General features: G+C 43.1%; 1 protein-coding gene across 1 annotated transcript; it reads right to left on the bottom strand.

Annotated features, from left to right (window-relative positions):
• Positions 1-697: 697 nt before the first annotated feature.
• On the bottom strand, positions 698-10216 carry slou (slouch). The gene is made up of 2 exons (XM_043412185.1): positions 8320-10216; positions 698-2643 (listed from the first exon to the last, which is right to left on the bottom strand). The coding sequence occupies exons 1-2, from the start codon at positions 9413-9415 to the stop codon at positions 1766-1768; spliced, it is 1974 nt and encodes a 657-aa protein (XP_043268120.1). The 5' UTR covers positions 9416-10216; the 3' UTR covers positions 698-1765.
• Between the last annotated feature and the right edge of the window lie 13534 nt (positions 10217-23750).

The following is a 23750-nucleotide window of genomic DNA, read 5'->3' as shown; positions in this document are numbered from 1 at the left end:
TCATCTTTCAAATTGATTCGTTTTATATCTGTACAGGTTTCATGAAGCTGTAAATGAAATATTTTTCTTCAAGTATCCCTTTTTCACGATCGTTCACTTAGGAAAGCTCAAGAAATAATTGTATAAACAAAGATAATAGAAAATTTTTTTTTTTAATTGAAAGCCAATTTTCAAATTCATTTTGTAGTTTCCTTATCTAAATTAATGAAATTCGGAAAGATCGACAAAGAGTTTTGAAAGAAAGTTTCATAAGTGTTAGAAAAATATGCGAAGAAGGATTGTACGCCTCCGCAAATCGATTCAATAATTATGAGATTCGGAATACATCGATTTGTTGCAGAGAAGGAAATTCAATTGTGAAGGTGAAACATTGTAAACGGACTGACCTAACTGTGCTAGTCGCACCAGTTTTTTGTTTTGACTAGCTCGATACTAAATGATTTTTCTTAAACAACTTACAGTTTGCATTTCATGCTATGTCCAAACATGTGATTCACCGTTTTCGAAGGAAAATTATTTGAAAAGTCAGCGAAATTAGTACACCAGAACAATCAACTGCTAATCTGTTGAATTGATTGCGTCCTCCCGAGCCACGTTGCATGTGATGATCAACGGCGATAAAATAGTTGAACATCTACGCTGAAAATATGAAACTCATTGATAAAACGATCGCATTGAATAATATCGGATACTCTGCTTTTGTTTCATTTTTGTTTACTTTTTTACAAGCGTAACGTATGGCATTTATTTTACAGAGGAGGGACTATTTTCTCAATAATCACACTCTTTCGATATTTCACTCTCACATGTATAATAATCGACTACTTTTATCACACTTCGATTACTTCTTTGTCATCCAAAATTTTCTTCAATCTGACACATGTCTAATTTTTATGTTGAAATTTCGATATCGTTTGCCCGAACTTCATGGTTTTTATTCGAAGCTTAAACGAGAGAACAGTAAGAAATAAAATGCAGTAAAATTTTGTCTGTGGTTACGTCCGTTTTCATTGGTATCCAAACAATGTTTGAAGTTTCCTTACGATCAGGCGTTATCAAGAGACGCGAAAGCGGCTCGTCGTACGATCTTGAAAATATTAGACACTTGATTCGCTCGTAATTTACAGAGGGGTTTGGACGGTGATTCCGGTAAAACGCAATGCTTAATTCTGATTTCTGTTACACCATAGAACGCCTCCTTAACGACTTTCGAAAATTGACACGAACATGTGCATGTTTGCTGGTTCATTTCTAAGAAAAAATATGTGACCGATTGCGCAAGTAGATAATTGAACCGGTCGAAAATTTAGAAAAATAAAGGAACAATTTAACAGAATAAAAAAGTAAACATTGCACTTGTTTTTCAATAATTCATAAGTATAGTGAAATTTAAATTAGTACGCAATCGAAATCAACGATTTTTCGAATAACGTATACGCCAAAAACACAATTTTGAGTCGCGTACCGACCGAATCTATTCACAATCGAATAAAAAGTAAACACAAACATTTCCATCGTCCAGTGAATGCTGCGTTCAGTGCGTAGTGAAACAACGAAAAGATGATTTTTTTCTTCAAAGGTCACTGCGAGCGTCCGTTGAGTTATTCTTCGTCGAAGAATAACGTGAACTTGTGTCACATCGATGAGTTCACGGTCATCAGGAGAGACTTGCACGGAGGAAGGCGCGCGTCGAGACCGCGTCAGTAGCACCATGAGAATTGTCGTTCGTCGGTGTGACGAACATCGAGGCATTGACGACAGAACGCTATGCGTGCGGATGCGTGTGGGCGTGGGGGTGTGGGTGAGAGGAAAGGGTAAGGCCGACGGAAGTCGGGGTGGCTGAGGAAACAGGGGTGGGTGCACTAACCGGCGTCGCCCCAAGATGATGGCCGAAAAAGCTCGGTCCAGTTGGCGGATAAGGTGAGGCCGGATGATGATAATAACCAGGTGGTGGCGGGGGTGGGGGCGGTGGATGATGCACGTGACTGTGGGGATGCTGATGGGAATGCGAATGGGGATGTGGATGAGTGTGGGGATGAGTGGCAAACAGGAATGCCGAAGCGTATGGGGAGGGATGGGGTGGCGTGGTCGGGACAGTTGGACTGTTGACATCGAGCCCAGGGTTTTGTTTCTTCCACTTCGTTCTTCGATTTTGAAACCATATTTTCACCTGGGTCTCGGTGAGTGAGAGAGACAAGGCCAAATTCAATCTCTCACAAACCGAAAGATATCTCGTCGTCTTGAATTTGTTTTCCAGAGCCACCAACTGTTCGTACGTAAACGCGGTTCGCGCTCGTCGTGGCTTGCCACCTGTGCTGTTGCCACCGCCACCGCCACTGGAACTTCCTGTACCACCATTTTGCCCTGACTGACCTTGAGCCTGGCCTTGACCGTGGCCCATTGATTGGCCGTTTGATGACGATGACGAAGACGAAGATTGCCGCTTCTTCGACGACGACGATCCTGTCGATGCTGTGTCCCTTGGCACACTCGGCGTTTCACGATCTCTCTCCGAACCCGGCATGTCCGCATCCTCGTCCTCGTCCTCGTCGTCCATATCTTCCTCCATATCTTCCGTTGGCTCCGTAGCTCCTTCGTCTTCTTGCCCACTGCTGCCGCCGAATTCTCCTCGAGAATCGCCATCTGCAACATTTAACACGATACATTTTATGCTACTGCTGCTCACATCCCATTTTGAGGGTTGCTTTTTCCATAAAATCCTCACAAAAGTCTTATTTCATTCTCAAAATTCCTCCCTAATCAGAGGTCAAATAAATAAATATGTGAATAACGTTACGAATATGGGATACGATATGAATTTTTTCTTTTCCTTGTCACTCGAAATGAAAACTTCTTTGACAGTCAACGTGGCAATTCTCAAGACTTCAGGAGATTGACTGACCCTAAAATCTCAAGATTTTTGGATAGCTGATTTATTTGTATTTCGTGAGTCCGAGGATAGTCTTTCTCATAGGTTTCTTCATGGGGCACACGCAGCGAGTAGAAAATTTAGTGGCCCCTTGTCTGTGGCATCAGAGCAGGCTGATCAGTGAGATCCGGGTCTCCTGTTTTCGTCTTCAACTCTCATTCTCTTCGCTTCCCTCGTCCTCTTTATCATTCCTTCTTTGTCTGGTTTAGCCAATCGTTCTCTCTCAATGAGAAAGCGAGAAGAGATTGGAGATTCAATCAGCGCGCAGATGTCCCGGGGACAGATATTCCCTGGCTCTCTCCAGCCCTGTTTGGGGGATGCTCTCGCGTGGCGCGCATTCAGGATCCTGTGTGACGACTCGCCACGAGCGTTTGTGTCTGTGTAAGAACGTTTGACATATACAAACAGGGAGCGTCCCACACAGTCAGAGACGCACACATCGACACATATGGAGTCACAGGAAGCAAGTGAGATGGGAGTGAGAGAACGAACGTTACAACAGAGAGAAAAAGTCTTTATCCGAATTGGCGTGACTCTCGTGTGGTCCATAGCCCGTGGCGGGCTGGAAAGAGAAAGAGAGAGAGAGGGAAAGGGAGAAGAGAGATAAAGCTTTGAGTATAGTAGTGGTGGAGCACCGGAGCCTAAGGGGGGTTGAAAGTCCGTAGGGGGCGACGGATCGAGAAGGTTTATGCCGTAATGGGATTTGTATCTCGTTAACGCGCGATCGTTCTTGCAGGCCCCGTCGTACAGGCCGCCAAGCGGCTCTCCCGTCTCTCTCTCTTTCTCCCTTTTTATTCCTATCTCTTTCCCTCTCTCTTTAACGTTCCATCTATTCGTATATCCCGTTACGTTCTTCTCCTTTCGACAACCTATATACCGCATTCCTCTCCTTCTCCATTTCCCGCTTTGGAGTTTGTACACACGCACACACACACACACACGTACACCCACATAACTTTATATATAAGCTTGTATAATGTACTTCGCGAGTCTATGTGTGATTACGTCTGTGGCCGATCCATATACTGTATGTAGATATATACACGTGTGTTCGCGACAGTTGCGATTGATTGCACGTAATTCGATAGCGTAATTTATATCGTTTTCCTTTTTCGTTTTTCATTTTTTTTTTTTTCAGTCGCTCTAATCCTGTGCTGCTCTCACTGGTTATTCTGTATATACCTGTGGGTACAGGGATTTTCCTCTTAATGATGGATCTACGTGAGTGAGATCCTTGTTTTTTTTTTTTATCTACTTTTTTCCCCCTCGTTGAAACAAATAACTGAGAATTTCATTGATTACGTGGGGAGTAGATGAATCCGTTTGGCTTTGAGCGAATGACAGTTTTACTCGCAAAGAATTTTTCCTTTAAGCTTCAAAGAAGCAGCTATGTATTTGGCGAGAAGTGAAATATTTAGTCGAATGCTAGTCCGATGCAAGCTCTTCATTTTTTCGATAACCTCGTTACTCTGAGTACTGGTGCATTCAGGGGCTTAAATTTGTTCCTCTTTCCAGCGATGACGTGTAAGAGGGAACAAATATTTTTTATTTATTTATTTAATTTGCGACGGAGATGATTCGAAAGTTTGGAAATATAATGGTTTGTTAAGAGGGTATGAAGGGATGAAATGGGGGAAAGTGTTTTGACTCGTAGCGAGAGTTTTTCCATTAACTTTATATTCCGATCAATAATCCGGCCACGTGACGAGCAGCTCATTAGAATTCTTAATTCTCATCCCTCGTAGACTCTTGAGAGCGTCGATTCGTGACTCGTTAACGAAAGCGACAAATTATTGCACAATCGTGCTTTGATTCCGTCATCGGAGAGTCGCGGGAGATCGTTGAAACCAGGTTAACGCCAATTGACTCGTTCCCCCTTGCATTATCTCAACGTTAATTGAATTGCGCAATTCGCGCTCTTCCCTCACAATATTGTTCTTTTTTATTCCTCGATTTTTTGACGCTTGTGAAGTTCAGAGCTACGCGGAAGTAATGTCCTCCCTCTGTCGCGTTGGCTTTGCTGTTATCAATGTCGCTGAGAATTATCACTGGAGAATCTCTACCCACGGATAATCGGATAGAAATGAGGATCCAAGCTCCGTATGTGTCCTGACGATTCACGATAAAGAAAAAGTCATTAAGAGAAAGCAAAGTCCAGAGGATGCGAGCAGATCAGTCGAAAAAAACAGGAAGTCGACGGAAAATATATTGCTGTTTTCTCCTATGGTTGTGTGTGCCTGTACACGAGGAACAATGACAGACAAACGTAGGAGATTGAGAAGTCACTCGAGCGCGTGCCCCTTGGTTCACGGTCTTCACAGAAATTTAAGGATCGAAAGGCGATAGACGACGATATAAGTAAAGTGGAAGATGGAGTGGGGTAAGAGAGTCAATCGTCCCTCGCCACGCTCGCCGATCGTTCGGTCGAGTTGGGGAAACGATTTGTCTCCGATCGGGCCTAGACAGGTGCTCCATTTGATCTCCTCTATTCTTCTACATCCCTCCCATGCTCCCCCTTTTTCTCCACGTCCATATTATTTCGTCTCCTTGAACGAGCGATCGATGAAATTGCTATTAAAAGTCATAAAATCGAATCCCTTATAATAGGAAAAAAATAGTTTATGAAACAGTTGACAAGAGAGACGTTTAGTGGCTTCGTGGCTTCAACCAAACCACGTTCCACCGTTCCACTGTCTGGGGGAGATATTACGTCACTTAAATTCTCGCTGCTTTCTGTGGGATATTTTGTAATAATAAATAATAACCAAGTATTGGTTCACAGGCACCCAATCACACGATTTAAAGGAAATATATAAACAGCAGTAATTAAAAATGATTGTTGATGATATCGACGTTTTTTTTATCCATTTCTGTCTTTTGTTTCTACGAATTTAGCTATTTTCGAAGCTACGCGTAAATTATATACAAGCGTAGGAGCAGCAGTGTAAATGTTGGAAACGCATGAGGTTATGACAGTAGTTGAACCTATAGAAATGTTGGGCGAGCTCACGGGGGAACGCGTCACATGGGGGTGGTTTCGCGCGTTCGGCAAATCTGTCCCGACCGTAAGGGTGGGTCGCTAACTTTGCTCTGCTCTGTTCAACGCGGCGGAGTCGTATGGAAGTGGGAGAAAGAGAGAGAGAGAGAGAGAGAAAAGGCGTCGGGGGAAGAGAAAAAGGGAGTGAGAGAAGGTTCGAGTCGGGAACGAAAGCGTGAACGAACGGTGCTTCTCTCGATTCGCACTCCTCGAACGAGGGCGAACGCGCGAGCCAAAGTCATTGTGATGCAGAAGAGCCAATTTTCTGGGCGGCTTGGCGCGCGCGATCCGTCGCGATATAGAAAAGAGAGAGCGGAAGAGAGATAGAGAGAGATATGCAAGGCCGTGCGATTATCATAACAACCGACGATATTATTCCGTCGAGGTATATAGAGGATCAAAAACGAGAGAGAGAGAGAGAGAAGTGGAAAGAGATGGCACGGACTGTCAAGCCGACTACCCTACACACTTATCATCCGTCTTTCTCTCTCTTACTTTTTCCAGTTGGAGTGGAATCCGTCGAAAGCTCCAAACGGGGATTTCACTCGAACGCATTATGCGCTCTGATGTACTTTTAATGAGGAAGCTGCGACCACAGGATAAGATTGATTGACGTTCGAACAACCAAAAATTCTTCGTACCCAAATCCCTGATGGACCAAAACCATCGATCTTCTTTTCTTTGTTCTTATTATCATTTCTCAACAATACCAGAGCAGATTATGTTGCTCCTTTTTTTCCCACAGCTCGATTTACTTTTTTGTCTGCTTTTTTTCGCAAAAATGAGACTCTCGGTTAGTTCTGCAAGGGTTGCGAAGGGGTGAGAAAAGAGATTTGTATTAGTGATGAAGGTACTTTTTTGAAGCTCAATTAAATGACTTTTATATGGCTCAACTAGATAAGTTTTGTAGAGAAGATGCAAAGTATACAGCTTTGTAAGTTGAGCAAAAGAATTATGCAGCTTCTGATTTGTTTTTTTCGACTTCTCCTATTGGTTTTAAATGAGATGTTATGGGGTTTAGCTTGGATTTAATTTGCTGTTATACTTGATATTTCGAGTACTCTCAACGTCCCATACCGGAATAACGATGAAGAAGAAAAGAGAAGGGCGAATCGTGCCGATGATGATGGGGCTCAAAGACTGGTTAACGCAGATTAGCAGAGCAATTTGTCACGCTCCGACGGTTTACCCCCATCTCTCTGTACAGCCCTTCACCCTCTCGCGCTTTTGTAGCTCTCGGCATTCCCGTCTTTACTAGATACCATTTTCAGCAGTGTCTTCGTATCGTTCGTTTTCCCTTCGAAGTTGGCTTCTTGCGTCGAGGAAAGAGGAAAATGAAGGGAATACTTTGCAAAAGACTTTTCAAATGTGGAATGAGTTTGTTGAAAAGTCGATTGACTCTGATCTTTTATTTAAAGTGATTAACTGTGGTACTGTGATTCGAGTTATTTTCATTTCCCTCCAATCAATAAATTCTTCACTTTTCATTGCTTTTACAAAGATCCAGAAAATCCACTTGACAGAGAATGTTTATTCCTCCCTAAACTGTAAAACTCCACGTTCAATTTCATTCGATTTTCTAATTTGATTCTTCGACCAGAATTTATCGACAGGCTTTCGTGATCTCCGCAAACAATTTGCGCTTGACATTAAATAATTCTCTAGAATTGAGCCGCGATTCAACGCGTCAAAAATATGCGATAAGTTCTTATCGAAGATCGATTTATCGCATTTTAATGAAGCGCGTGACACCCTCGTCGTTTTATCGGAGTTGTCCCACACGCAAAATCCACACCCCACCACTCTCATGGCTGGAGAGTTAACGCGAATAGTTACACGCTGCTTAGAGCCATCGTTCGGTACCACGCACGCGGATTCCCCATGTCTTTCCCCTCTGTCGCAGAGAAAAAAGGCCTCCCTTTCATGCAGCCAGTGTCTAAAATTAAAGCGCGACGATGAGATCTCGTACAACCATATGCGTGTGAATGCCACATGCATTCAAAGCCCGGAACAAGAATAAGAGTTAAAAAAACCCGAGAGAAACGAAAGGACGAACAGATGAGCGCAAAATAATTAGCGAGTGAACACTTGACACTTTGACACGCGACAAAATCCCGACGGCTAAAGTTAATGAACCCTTGGCCAGAGTAAAAAATCAAATAAAACGAGCAAACTTATGTCTCAGATGTGAGAAAACTAAGTGACGATTTGATTAAAGTATTAATGAGCTACGAACAATAATAGTTCATTACTTTCAAGTATGAATGACTAATCACCAAAAAATAATTGGAAAGAACATTACGTAAAATATCGTAAACTGTTGAGAATGTTAAAAACCGTCGTAAAACGATACCTTCGTGAAGACTTCCAGTCCGCTGTCGTCGCCTGTGCGATATTCTGTCGTGAATAATCCGTCCGCCGGTGAATTTATTGGGATCGAGAATATTTTCGACGGAAAATGCTAAGCCTCGTTTGTTCGTTTGAACGCTACCAGCGCTCGTCGTAATTCCATTGCTGTTCGAGTTATTGGCTCTAGCTTGTAAATTGTTGCTTCCGTTATTGGTGCACATAGTCGTGACGAGGGTATTGTTCGAGGCTGTACTGGGATGCAAATGTCCAATTGTAACACCACCCAGGTACGTATTGTTCGTAGTAATAGCTATTTGAGACGAATTAACACAATGTACGATACCCGCACCGACAACGCTACCGGAAAGACAACTGAGTTGGTGGCCGATTCCCCGGTTACTTGCGAAAGGATGTAAGAATTGTTCGTTACCGAAACAACGGGACGGGGCGGTAAGGTCAACGGGACTGCTGGGATTGCTTTCGTCAATGTCGTCGCGGCAGACATCGACCTCGACGTCCTCATCGTCGGCGAAATTGCCGTTTCTCGTTTCCTCGCGATTGCTAGTTGTAATATTGATATTCTCGTCGTCGTCGAGCTCTTCGTCATCTTCTTCATCGTCCCCTCGACTTCTCCTGTGACACCTTCGTCTTCTTTCGTTCTCCTTTTTCGGAGATTCGTTCAATTTCAGGTCCTCTTCTTCCTCCGACTCCTCTTCAGGATCCTCGCGATCTGCTGGAGTCATACAATCGACGAGAGCCTCTTCTTCGTGGCCTTCCTTAGTCTGATCTCGATTTTGAATCAAGTTCGTTTTATTTCTGTTGCATATTTGCATCGCCTCCTCAGCCTCCTCGGATTCCATGGCGCTAACAACTTCAGATACGGGCGATGGGTTCCCACTAGCCGCTTGTTGTTTTGCGTGATGCTCATGAAACCCCAAAAACGTGTCACCCGTTCGCACGTGTAAAAGTACTCGACGCCTCTCTTGATGAGGAACGAGAGCTCGAAGATTACCTTCGTCGCCAACGCTACCGTTCAGGCATGAAACCGGACCGATTTCAGCCAGAGGAGACAAAGTTCTACCCTCCTGCATTCTCCACATCGCGATCGTCACCGCTTACAATGTCACCACGATACTTTCACTTTATATGATCACTCAAAATATGCGCATTTATATACTTTCGAAGACAACGTCCATTTAATGCTCTGGAAAGCACTAGTCCAATGGGCCGCAGGATTTACCGGTTTTTCATTCTAACTCGAGAAAGTGGAAATTGCTGAAATGTTTTTTGCAATCACGAGCTCCCATAAATTCGGTTCAAAAATCCTTTAGAATCAATATGACAATTTTGGGCTCATTTATATCATCGCAGTATCGAGCAGCTTAATAATTAGGACTTGAATCTTGGGTCGAGACAATTTCAGCTCAAAACTTACACTCGCATCACTAAATCAGCTGCTGTCTGTCAGTCAAATTGCTATCACTTTGGAAGACTTGAACAAGTGAATCAATAACAGTGCAAAGAGAAGTGCATTCTCCTCAGCCAGTTGTTTTAGCCAACTTCCATGAACGTTCGAAGGTTATATCGTCGTGGAAATTCACTCCTGAGTTTTCAAGTGTCAACACAAAATGTTGCCATTTATCTGGAAACATAGCACAATCACGAGACGATGCACATTTCGATAACGGCCACCATCAACGACGATTCATCTCGCTGCAGTTATAGTCACTTTGATCATAATTTATCACTGGATCACTCAATAAATAAGCACAGCACAAGTTCTTGTTTCACCGAGCTAACAACTTGGCAAACCAACGTTATTTATCGACATGGGAATGATGAGTCTTTAAGCCGAAAACGTCGCGTAGCATGTAACTCGAGTGCCCATTCGTAGCTGCTTTCGAAAAGCTTAACTGTATCTGGACGTTGTCGTAGTCGTAGTCGTTGACGCCGTCGTCGTTGTTGTCGTTGTTGTCGTCGTCCTCGTCGTCGTCGTCGTCGTCGGCGGCGTCGTGGCCGCTTAGGCAAGGCGGCTAACCTAGTTGCGCGTTTCCTCGTCCGTGTACAGTTCACCCCGCAATATCACTACAGAGAGCCATGGTGGCGGAATGGATGTGTGGTGTACGAAGGCGTATTATTAGGCCGAGATACGGGAGTCAAAGCGAGACACAGTGGAGCGAAGCCGAAGGTGGGGAAGCGAGAAGCGTGCTCGGATTCTGTGTTCCAAACTGCTGGGGGTTGTTCCGCGCCTCGGATGGGCGGAGTTATACGAACCCCCGGTTAGCGGAAAGCACCGAGTATCGAGCCAATCACAAACCGCGTTTAAGTCGACAGGGAAGCACCCTGGCTGGTGGTAATGGTGAGGGTTGCTCGCGGGGCTTCGCTCTCACACCAACACTCCAGTACCACCGGAGCACACGCTCTTCTCATCTTCGTCCACTAACACTATTACCAGCATTGCCGCAGCAGCAGCAGCATTCCTAGCTGCTGTTTCGTTCCTTCGCTTTTCGGCTACTATTCCCGTGTGTGTCCCCGCGCTGGCAGCGCGCTCGCTGTTACGTTACATACTGATGGGTGAATATCCGGAGAGAGGACTTTTGGAGCGAAAAGAGCGCCGGGTGTCGCGCCGATCCGGGATGTGCGCGGCGATTTCCACCGAGTCTTAAACGTCCACACATACTCGTTTAGGTTTCGAACTTATCTTTCGATCCAGTCCGAGCTGACTTCATCTATGATGTTGCGATCCCTTTCCCGGATGCATATCCGCCAGTGGGAGAATACGAATAATGTTTAAAGGCCTGCGAGCCACTTCGGTAGGTGGTGGTGGTGGAGCCGGTACTCGCGGAAAGATACAAAGGTAGGCAACACCCACGTAGGAAGGGGTGAGCGACGATGCCTCGTTACCCTATCAATTTTATTGGACCGGCTTAGACCGTTCCTCGCTCTTTGTATTTCTTACTTTCCAGACAATTTTTACGTGTAACTTCGCCTCATTCGCTTGCAATTCACGGCCACATGGATACACAGGTACTCGGAAAGCTTCCCGAGAGTTTGTGTGATCAGACTAAAGTGGTTTATCTTTGATTTAGTTACCTTCGGAGAACACTCGTACATGATACTATCGCCCCCGTTTCCCCCTCTGCTCATTCTCATCCTTTCAAATTAGCTGTGATTATAGTCGCTGCGGTACTTTCGTAGACACGTATACGCGTACAGATGAACATTAACGTGCCTCGGTGCTTCTCAGCAATCGTAATCCCTAACTCATTTTCTGGGAATCCTTAAATTCCCAATTGGTCCTTAAATTCTGAAGGTTTAAAAATTCACACGAATTAGGACTAATTTGGAGAAATCGAATGCAATGTCAAAGTCGTTTTGCGGATAAGTGTTCTCATTGTTGTTACTTTTTTCTGAAATTTCGCAAACCAGCTTCAGTATATGCTTGGTAAATAGTAATTTAAACTTCTGGAGGATTTTCGCATGCGATTTTCCATTCTGTAATTTATTGTCTTCAGAAAAATGGTCTCCACGATTGAAGCTCATGTCGATAGCCCAAAAATGAAGTTTCAGTTCGTTCCTCAGGATTTTTTCGCCGAGCTGCTTCCTCCCAGGGCCTGTTTTTTCGAACTCTTGTATTCTGGTCCCCGTGGTAATACTTTTACGAGTGCAATGAATCCAGATAAGAATTGGAGTTAAAACATGGAAATTTGGGGTATCTGAAGGTGTGCTACCCGCTTGACTCTCACTCACACAAACCCATACTTTCCAATTATTCTTAAATCTGTATATATGCCTCTTGGCAGAGCGCTGGCGCTACGAGGGTTGAAAGTGCGGCTGCAGGGAGGGGTGGTTATAACGTTGAGCGTCCAATACCCGGACGGAGAAGCAAACCCAGTGGCAGCAGCTACCGACGGCAGCATGCTCTTAACTCCGGCGCACGGGGATATTGTTTACCCGACCATTTAGGTAATTGCTGGGCAACCGCCCTGGCTCCATGAGCCGCCCTTGCTATACCTCTCTGTATATATCCGCTACTTGCTTTAGCTTTGCACAGTTTCACTCTCCTCGCTTCCATCACTGTGCTTTCTCTATCTTGCCATCTTTTTCTTGCCAATCGAATGCATAAACCGCTTCCAGCTCGATCAGCCAACGACATTGATCCCGTACCATAAGTGCCAAGGTTTACAGGAAATCGAGAGTTTATCAAGCTTAAATAAGCTAGCAGCGGTTGCGAGGAGGATTTTTGAAATATTGACTGTTGAATACACGCCGTAAAATGATGCTATTGTGTCAGGAAAAGCCTCTTTTTGAGACAACGAAGGTGAAATGTTGCGATAATTCACCTCATTTATTGAGAACACGCATGGAGGTCTAATGGCCGCAAGTTTGTCAACTTATCAACGTTCCTATTGGTAGTTTATTGCTGGTGTTCTCGCTCAAAGTATTCGATCAAACGAGTAGTAAAAATCACCAGTAAAAAGTTTCAATGCCCTCTTAAGCATCGTTTCATCATAATTTTCAAAATGTGACTAATCGCTCTCCAAATCCCATCATAATTTTTGGGCAAATCTCATTTGTTAGACAAACGTTCGAAATAGGCGAAATAGCTTGAACGCACAAAATTCAACGGCAAAGTTTCAAATATATTCATGAGTAAATTCACGCGCACGTTGCCATCAGCGCGTTTTGACAACTTTGATAATTAGAGCTATTCTCGCATTCGGTTTCGAAGTGGCAGACGGAGCAATGTGTGCAGATAAAACATGCTTTTCGAAGCGATTCAACTCCAACAGATCGCGAGGATTACACATATATCCGCTGTTCGTTTGAAGTAACTGCGCTGCTGAGCGGATGAAATGTTACGAGGAAAAGGAAGTGGATGATGTGGCTGTTCATTTTAACGAATACGCGAATGGAGCACGTCCCTACGCGATGGATACTCTGTGACAGAGTGCAAGGAATTACGCCAGTCTCCAGCTGGTCCTTAATGAGGATATTACGTAATAACCGACGTGGCAAATGCGATGAAACCATACATGGCAAGATATTAGAAAATGGTTAGGTTCCCTTGCTCTCTACGTGATCCGTCCCTCCGTTTTCACCTCTTTTTGGTCGGAAACTGCTCTGCTAGTTTCATGTTCACTTTCTCTGCCTCTTTCGGAGATTTTACTTTGCGCGTCATTACGCCACCCTCCTACACAAAACTAGGGAACGTCTCTTCTGGGATTTGCCTATATGCAGTCTCACCATGAACTTTACTCACGTATCACTCTTCTCCTTTTCCCTTTCCTGCCCATTCTTTACCGTCTACATCGATCGACCTTGCTTCATGCATAATTTAGTGAAAACGTTACCGGCTGGTTTTGCTGTTATGAATATTCGTTTCCTACAACGTTCTTTTGGTGTTACGATTAGCCCTTGAGTGCTGAGAATAACAACGAGGATTGATACAATCGTATTCCAACGATTGATACAATTTATTCCAGTTCGCATCTTGCCACACTGAATATTCGGAATCTTGCACTCTTCACGATAAACATTAAACGAGAAAAATATTTGTAAACGTACTTCTGATATCTTCGCATTTTCAGTTGGCTTCCAATGAACAAATGCTCGGAAAACGACTGTCTGTTCAACTGCCAATATACAAACCGATCGGCTGCCGAATGGTCAACTATCCCGGAGCATCAAACTCAGCCAAAAATGCTCAAATTCGATAGACCGTTGCAAATGCGTTGCGCATTGGGATTGGTAACTAACGATAATTATTTCGCTTGGAGCACTGATTCGAATTATCAATCAATGACTCGACGTCAGCAAAAAAATGATGATGCAGGAAAGATAATCGGCAATTAAGGCAAAGCATATTTGAGCAGCTATTTCACAATCAATGATCAACCAATTATGGATCGTTCAACCTGTACAGTGCATTGCGAAGAGTTTCCGAATCAATTGAAAAAGACCCATCTGGATGAACCCCTCGGAGTGTAATCAATTGTCCACCCTTCGGAAATCAAGTGTGTATCTATAGTGACACGGAGGTCGAGTCTCGACTCACGTGCGAGCAGGTGATGAGTCTTGGTCGAGTAGATTATCTACCTGCTAGCAGCCCGAAGCTGCTCTATGTGTGGGCACACAAACACGCGAAACAGAGAGACACGCACACACGAGTACGCTTCGTGGACCACATAGTGAGCTAACGGATGGGGTTTGTCGAGAGTTGGCAAGCAAGGGGGTGGCGTGCCCTAATAGTTCGCTGCCGATGCATTACGGAGCTATTGGAGAGTGCGAGAGAGAAGGAGAGCGAACGACAACGGCGGCGACGGACCAGCCGTGACCAATTTGCGCCCGTTCGTACGCTCTCGCTTCAGAGCTTTCCTACAATGTACTCTCAACTGTGCCCTTACTCCTCTACAAATCACTATATAAACTCTGTCTATCATAAACCTAACTCAAATCTTCGAAAGATCTCATAGACACAATCAGTGTATGAAAAACCAAAAAAAAAAAAAAAAAAACAATCAAAATACTAAAATGTTTGACGGAGCTCGTTGCACTTGTAGAAGTAGTAATTTGCTTTTTGTTATTGAGAAACTATTGACAGTTGCAGTGATGAGCGAAGGTCGATCTGTAATTACTGCGACAAGAAACCATTAATTTCCAAGAGCTCGTCAACTGCGTTAATTAGTACGAATGTGTATTTGAATGATAATTACACAAAGTAAATGCATCGTCGTTCTAAAGATTTGCTTCATTCGCATTGGACTGAAAAGATGAAAAGACCTAACGATATCTAAATACAGAGCGTTATAATTCTTATCATTTCTTCCTTGGTGAATATAAAACCAGATGTGGTGTACGAGGGTCACGATCTTTTGCTTTTGTACAATTGCCTCCTCGCCATTGTAACGTCTCTCCATTTACTTTGTTTCTATGGCTGCTCTCTTCGCCGAAGCAAAAGATATTTGTTACCAAGCGTGAGTGTTGTGAATGCTCCACCAGCCAACTTTCCGTGGTAACGCAATCCATATGTATATATGATTTTCGGCATCGGAAAGAGCAGCACCGGCCAGCAGGGTGTAGTCAGTCAGCCATTCCAACAGGATATCATCCCCCGAAGTTTCACGCTTATCTGGACCGGCACACCTATTCGGTGCCCACGATAATTGGCCAATTAAAACGCTCGCGAATCGCCGAGGGAGATGATATTGCGGGAGGAAGGACGCAAGCGAATGAGAGAGGGAGAGCGGGAGAGGGAGAAGAAGAGAGAAAACCGAGCACTCGCTCGAGTTACCTGCCATCCGATAATTATACGGTATCACCGGCACAGCGGTTCGCCCACGTATTTTCAAGCGACGAAACGATCAACATATCGGACATTTAACGTTAAATCGAATCAACCTACGACTTGGAATGAACGAAAACAATATTTAAACAACACTAACAATTTTTGACAATCAACGGGATCTCCAAACATCATGCAAGCTGCTGACATTCAACAATGGAATGAAACTCTGCATTATTTCTTGGGTTTTCTGAATATTTGAAATTACTGTTGATCGTATTTTTCGAAGCGGATGGGCAACCTGAAATGTTAGGTTTTGAAATTATTTCGGTTTATCCGGAGCTTTCACATTTTCAAAAATTTTATTGTTCGTCCATTGAAAGTTAATTGAGCGTTTGATGATTCATTTAGAACCTCTAAAAATGGTTTTGCCAAGTCTGAATTGTTTTTCGACCGTGTGCTACACGCTGAGAACAATGAATCATACAGGGAAAAGACGTGTTCACGAGCACTGTGAATGAACAGTAGAATTTTGCTGGTAAACAGTCTTACGACGTTCGAGGCTTAATGTCGCGAAGAATTGGAAGTGTGTAAGGGAGGAAGGTGGGAGGATAGAAATGTTTTCTTCTGAAAAATTGGTATTAATTATCCATGACCAAGGGAAATTGAGTTCTTCAATGTGGCTGGGTTCGCGCATCTGGCATTTTAAACGGGTGAAGTTTGTCTTGCTGTCACGAGCTTCCATCATTTTCGACTTTGGGCGAGGCTCTTGGCGACGAAAGTCGTCGAGTGAGAAGGACGCTCGGAACATTCAATTTCCGGAATGACTCGAAACTGAAAATATCTATAACGATTTGTCAGTCTGAAAATGAAGGAAATTTTTTCTCTAATTGATTTTTTCTATTACTTAAATTTCCTATGAATTTAAACCTGCTGTATGAAAAAAATGGAAAAATCTTATTCTCAAATTGTTTTTAAATATCCAAGTACCGAAAATATTTTTTGTAAAAACACCGTCCAGTAAAAAATCTCGGATCGTGTAGAAATTCTTTTCCTTTTATTTCCCCTACATTTCACTCGTCAATTGGTCGACCATATTGCATAATACTCATCCGATCAAAAATCCCTAGAATGGCACGTACCCATGCACGTATGCGATATATCGGATTATCTTTTTTCTCGCTTCCTCAATATCCTATAAAGCAAAAAAATGTGTTGCCCCGCCTATGGTGGCGCTAACAGTTTCCCGAACGTAGTCAATCTCTCGTGGTCTTTTTATATGCACATGCCATACATATAGTTACATATCAATTCTCGTTTATAAATAGAAAAACGATTTCAACTCTATGTTTCGCTACATTTCACCCAGTTGAGTTTGAACAAACGAGAGTAAAAGAGGGTGGAAGGAAAGAGAGACAGAGGAGGCGGAGCGAAACAACGAAAATTTTCCTGGTGCTTCATACGGTAATATTTAGTCAGTCGATAACGCCGAAATAACTATTCATCGAGGTGGGTGATCATTAATAAAATAAGATCTCGCTCGTCGAGCCTGCTCTTTTAGCTCGCGTACCAACGTCCCGTTGCAATATGTGCGAATCGAGGACAAAACGCATAATTAAACGAACCATTTGGAGTATATGCGCTCAGTATTATCGGGATTTGGTGGGTCGGTACGATCCCGTGAATATCCATCGTCCTCGCTCAAGTATGTATAGATACTGTAAATATCCACACGCAGAGGAGGATCCTGTGCGAAAGAGCGAATGGGACCCCAAGGAGGTGATTACAGGGTCCAGGCAATAGACTCGTGGAGTTCACGAGTTCTGCGCCTACACATGTTGCACGTTCGTACGTACACGAAGTGGCACAATAGTTTGTAGTGTTCAGAATGCAGTAGGATGCTCATCAACGTAAATGTATGATGCATGCTCTACATTACGATGTATACGGTGTAAGTAGGTGTATAAACGTAACATATATATGAAGCTTTATTATAGTAAATGATGCAAGAGGAGAATGAGGCGTAAAATGCGTGTCTATACACCAGTAGAGCAGGGAACATGCAGTGGTACGTGTATGGCTCGTTAAACGTTACAATGTCGTATAAAATAGCTTTGAATGAAGACTTCGCGCCTTTTTAGCACCAAGAGAGCGATATACTGGTCCCCGTCGGTGCTGGATATGATATAATGTAACGAGACACATATTAGGGCGATCCTCACGACGCGGGTATCGCTTACGCGTTATTATTGCAGCGATACGACACGCCGTGGTGTCACCCGTGACCTGTTCCCATGGGGGTAACTCCCGAGCCCTTCCTAACCGTGCAATATATATGTATGGACGGTGTACGTATGTCCCAGGCAAAACGTACCTACCAACTGTCACGCCGTATTGGCAAGGGAAAGGAAAAGAAAGCGAGAAGGAGGACGGTGAGGCTTGAATGGTGAACCGGCTAGGCGTGCTTTATGGCGCGTCAAATTAAAAGATTCCCTCCTTGGGATTTTCCCTAACTGCGATCTGATCCATGCCACTCATACACCACGGCCCATGACGCCGCTCTCTCCTTTTCTATCTTTCGGTTAAAGGGAGCAGGAAAAATAGCTCGAAGCCAGAACCTCGTGGACGAGGGTGTGGCACGACCAAACGACGACAACGACGAGCATGTCCGTACATGGGGTTAAAACGGCCACGGAGAGATTCTCCCTTATTATAGAGGGTGTCGGCAATGATACCCATATCCTTGCACCACACGAGCGCGTGTCGCTGTCCCGGCGTAATATATCTCGTATCGCGTAACATTCGGCTTGTCCCTTTCTCCCCATATTTCTCTCTCTTTCTTTCTCTCATTTTTGTTCTTGCGTAACGAATATCCAGTCCATGGAGAACGATCATATACTCAAGTTTCTCGTACACGTTGCTGCACCGTCGAAAGCGATAGAAAACTCGCTGCTGAAAATCCCGCCAACGGACGACAACATTTGGCAGAAAGCGCTATCGACTCGAGATTTCGATCTAATGATGCGTCTAATTGTAACCCCCGAGTGTAATACGCTCGAGAGGATTCGCCACCCAAGCTGGAAATCCCCTTTCCTCTCGCTCTCTTATTCTCCTAGTTTTATAACGAGCGTGTTCGTGGATTAACGAGCCAGGGATTCAAAGATTACGAACAATCCACCACGCTTTATTCGTTATTTAGTACTGTCATATTTTTTCCAGAATCACTGCCGCGGAGAAAATCGTCGCTTTATGGTGGATACAATAAACGACAGATGTCATATTTCGAATAATATTTGTCCAGTTAATTCAAGTACGTAGTAACTTTGCCAGTTATCAAAAAAATCAAAAGTACGGTGGAGCTCCACTTTTTTGGGTGGTTGATGTTAGTTTAAGGTCCCCTGGTAACGATAAGCATCGTTCCGGAACTTCTTACGGGGCAAAATTTGAAATTATTTCATTTACAATTTTGAATTTTTAACACGGTACCCTGCGGGAGAACTCACAACAATATTAATTGTGGAAATTGTTTACGGTGTGCGAGCTTCGGAAAAGTTTATATCGCGAAGAAAATTTATCACAGATTCCGTTCCTTTAAAAAAAACATTACCTTACGGGGTTTTTAAGAAAGAAAACATGAAAAAACTTTAGTTTTTGACGTGTCGAAAGTGGACGTCGGCCATTACGTTATTGGACTGCTGGTAAAAGCTGATTGAACTTCGGGGAAATTCGGGAATTTGTTCATCTAGTAGCTTCGCTTTTTGCAACGAATTGACTATTTTTTTTATCTCGGTGCCGGAACACCGATATAAACTTTCTTTCGAAGAAAAAAAATGTTACCTAGGTTATGTGTATTTAAAATGTCGGACTCCATTATTAACTAGTCAAGTTGGTGTATAAATTTTATCTTTTATGATACTTTAAAAGCATTTTATTACATTCTTGTTATAAAAATATTCTCAATGTAAGTGCTTATTAATTTTATTAATAATTTGAACTCAAAATTAATCAGCACAAAGTAGTTGCAAACTTGACTAGTGATAGAACGGCCCAACTACTTTTTTGCAACTTGCACAATCTCGATTTCGTAACTGTGGAAAAATCGACCTATTAGTTACGATTTAAACACTTTTCTTTTGTCTCGGTCACATGCAATCGATCCGTAGGGATTGACTGTTCCAATCGGCATTTCCGATTGCAACTCAATGATACGTCTAACTGGAGTCATCACAGGGTATCAATTGCAACTATACACGTACATACTGCAGCCGGAACACCATCAGGTCACTCGTAAATTCGCAACCGTCCACGGATTAACGAGCCGATCGTACTCAACTTCTATATATATTTCTTCAATTCAATTTATATATATATATATTTTTATAGGTTATTCACGGGAGAAAAAACCCCGATTACCACGAATTTTCCCGTCTGGTTTCAGCAATTTCGAAAAACCCTTTATCGGTGGATCAAATCCTATTGAACAGAGGGAAAGAATTGTTTGATCAACTACGTATCTTATCACGACTACTGATGAGATTAAGCAATTATTACAATGATTCTTACGAGATTTACTGTTCCCAAACGATGAAGAATTTCGTCAACACGTCACATAATCCGACGTTGAACGCAGTTTTTCCATAGAAATATATTTTATAATGTTACTTGGGCAATAAAATCGTCACTATTGTTGTCGACGTCGAGCTTCGATATTAAAATTACATTTAGTCATTTTTACCACGCATTTCCAGGGCATTTATCTCAAATGAAATTTTTTTGGTGGTAAGTCAAGCAGGTTTTCTGTGATTATGTATGTGTAAGAATAAAACAGGCGATGGCAAGCAGTATTTCGATATTTGAGCAATAAATCATGTAAAATTGGATGAAAAATAATTTTTCATGTTTTTTTTTCTGCATAAATACAGTCAGGATTCCCCTTATTTTTGACTGATGTCACAGTGATAGGGCAATTATATATTTTTCGATTTTTAAAAATATTCCCGAATTCCTCGAAAATATTAATGCAAAAAATAGTGGAGGATCTTCCAAAGCCTGTTAAAGGAGTTCGAGCGTGCCTCATTTCACATAGAACGACCTCGGACTTTGGCACGTGTGTGTATAGCGTGATTTGGAGGTCAATTAATTTTTCCCAAAAAATCAGGGCTCACTCGGGCGACACAAATTCCCGCATCCAATCAATGTGACATACACATTTAAATGAGCGCACACAAAGTTATCCTCGGGCATATCCTGTGCCCGCCCCTTTGCGACCTCCGATGAGAGTTACACATGATGCGAATATACATACACACGAGGATGGAAATCTAGATATATAGTACATGGTACAGCCGGGCGAGAGTACGTTGGAATCGTGAAATGAATTTTTCAGTTACACGAAATGAGAATTTTTGGGGGTTCGGGGATCGAGTTAACCCCCTCGGTACCGCACAACCCCCGTCATACCGCTTCTCTCTTGTTTCACGTTTTTGTCGGCGGCCCCACTGAACCGCGTATATTTTGCGGGACTGGCGCATTGAAGCTTTCGAGTTTTCGTTTTATACAGGATCTGTGTATCCATGTGTATGTGAATTGGAGATGAATCTTCTTTGCGTTGAACAGGAGACAGCTTCATACTCATCCGCTCACTTGAACGAGAATCCGCTTGGTTTATTTCCGCTTGTGGAGACCTGTACGAAAATCGTCCGAGCTCGCGCATTCATTTGCGAATTAATTCGTGTCGGAGACTGTGATACGCGTGCAGGGATATACACACACACGTGCTTTTACACGGGCACAGAGATTCAGAGAAATACGGAGTAGCAGGCATAAAAATAGTCGGGAGATCTCGCTATCGTTATGGTTGAAAACAATTTGAAAACTCGCGCACTTCGTCATCGTGACAAATACGAAAAGAGGAAGATCGAGAGAAAAAAAGGAAGGAAGAAAGAAAAAATGAGGAACAGCAGATGGAGAACACGTGAATGTTAGACGACCGAATTGCGGCTGGCTCGCGGAGGTCTCGCTCGCATTTCTCGATATCGTTTTTGACCTCTTCCACTTCTTCTCCTTCTTCTGACGCTTCACCGCTTTCCTCATTTACGGTCGTCCTTTTTTCTTTTAATTAATTTCTCATTATTAGTTTGACGCGCTTGCTTTCTGTAACTCGACGAATGGACCAGACGGTGTCACATGTCATTCCAAATTCATTGAGCCGAGCTTTTGCCTTGGAATGGGCTAAATCATTTCGAACTCATTATTTTCCTTCGTTTCTCAAGTTCAATTTGTCGTCTGTTTCCAAAGGACTATTTTTGTACAATGTGGGAAGGGCCAAAGTATTTTTTCAACACGTTGTTGACTGCACTCTTCATTCCTGAGAATACAAGAATCGTCGAAAACAAAAGTTTTTACTTTTTTCATTTTTGTTTACTAATTTCTCCTTCACTTTCCGTGGCGCGGATTTTATCAGCTTGATAAACAATGCTGAACACAGTGAAAGACTTTTTTGCAAAGTCCATGTCAAATATTAAATAAATAGAAGAGGCAAGAAAATTTTGGAAAAATCTCCAAAGTTGCTTGACAAATAATTCAGAACAATAATCTTCTTACAAAAGTGATGCTTTTTCAAGTTTAATGCAAAGATGGAGCTTCATCAATTTTCGATAAAATTAAAGGACCGACAGAAATCAAAGTCGAGTGCGAGGGTTCTACCGGAATTCGCGATGGCTTTTTTTTCGTCGACCTGCATGCTTCGAACTTCATTAATCATGGCATGCAGGGATTCAAAAGTGTGTTTAATTTCTAAGAATTTCTGAATTAATAATCAGTTATTCGAGCAAAATAAATATTTTCGACCTCGATTTTTTTGGTTTTACTTTCAGAAATCGTGGAGTTTAAAACCTTTCATCAAAGGAGAAAACGGAATTAATTCAACACGATTTAAGCGCCTCGAGGTTTGCTTGTTCAACGGGTTTGGGATAAACGTTCTACAAATAAGCCTTTTCGGGCTCGAAGTTCCATAATTTTGTTCATAATATACTCGGACGGAGGTGCTAATTCAGAAATACAATAATAGCTTTTATGTACTCGCTGAAAATTCCTCAGTGTTGTCTTTTTTGGGAGGCCTCGTTCCAATAATCTCGTATTGAAGATGAAAAATAAGAGGGAAGAAAAATATTTAAGTCCTCGGGTACTTTGTACTCATCAGAGACATCTCATCCAACTCGTCTCACAAAGAGATCGGTGAGACGTGTAGTCTCGTGGCGAGAATTAAACGAACGAGGAGACAACTCGGGCATGCCTCGCACTCGTGACGGAAATTCGTCGCTCGCTCTTCTTTGCGCGAAGATAGGAGGACGCGTATATCAGAAAGTGCGTAAATAGTGTTTCTCGCTCAACCGACTTTATATATATAATCGTCCTGTCGAGATATTAGACACGTTAGCAAAAGCCCAGTCGGAGGGAACTTAAACTAACGAGTCTATAACTTGGTCGCTCGTCGCGGTCGTCGTTTCCACGTTTGTCAGAAGGGGTTATAACAGTTGGAGAAGCATACCTCGCAACGAAAACTTATATATATATATATCTATGTATATACATATACAAATTGGGCAAAAGTTCTTCAAAAAGCCTCAAAACATCGTGACGATCACGACCGCGAGCTTCCATACACACGGACTAAATCTTTTCCACATTCGCGTCTCTCTTCGGTCCATCTCTCTCTTTGCCTCAGGCGTTCGAATGATCTTTTACGTGTATATGGCAGTAAAGGAAAGGGGAGCGAGGGAGAGAGACCTCTTCAAAGTGTCAAGTGACAAACGGTCCCGCTACCGAGTGGGCGTAGTCGTCGGGGTGGATATAATTTGTCAGGAAATCACCCAATTAGCCTCCCAGTTATGCGGCCCAACAGATTTAACCAATTAGTTTAGCTATGCGAGCCCCTAATACATTTCCCCCGCTCTCTGCTCTCACTCCTGCAGACTGCATCGTCACCATGTCGCCGGTATATACGATCTTTGGCTGTTTCTCTTCCTCTCCTTCCCTTCTCCCTCTCTCTCTCCCTTCCCCTTTCCGCGCGCAGCGACCTGCAACGAGAGGATGATATTAGGAACTGCCTACGTACACACATTGCCATTACAGCACACTACCTGAATCTG

This window comes from Venturia canescens, chromosome 2 (assembly GCF_019457755.1).
Source record: "Venturia canescens isolate UGA chromosome 2, ASM1945775v1, whole genome shotgun sequence".
Classification (NCBI taxonomy): Eukaryota; Metazoa; Arthropoda; class Insecta; order Hymenoptera; family Ichneumonidae; genus Venturia; species Venturia canescens.
This window is presented reverse-complemented; position numbering and strand designations above follow the sequence as displayed.

What these genes read in the sequence shown, in the direction of transcription:
- slou (XM_043412185.1), bottom strand. Translation starts at nt 9,415, where the DNA reads ATGTGGAGAATGCAGGAGGGTAGAACTTTGTCTCCTCTGGCTGAAATC. An exon ending in GACTGGAAGTCTTCACGAAG is followed by an intron (nt 2,644 to 8,319) that starts GTATCGTTTTAC and finishes TAAATGTTGCAG; the next exon opens with ATGGCGATTCTCGAGGAGAA.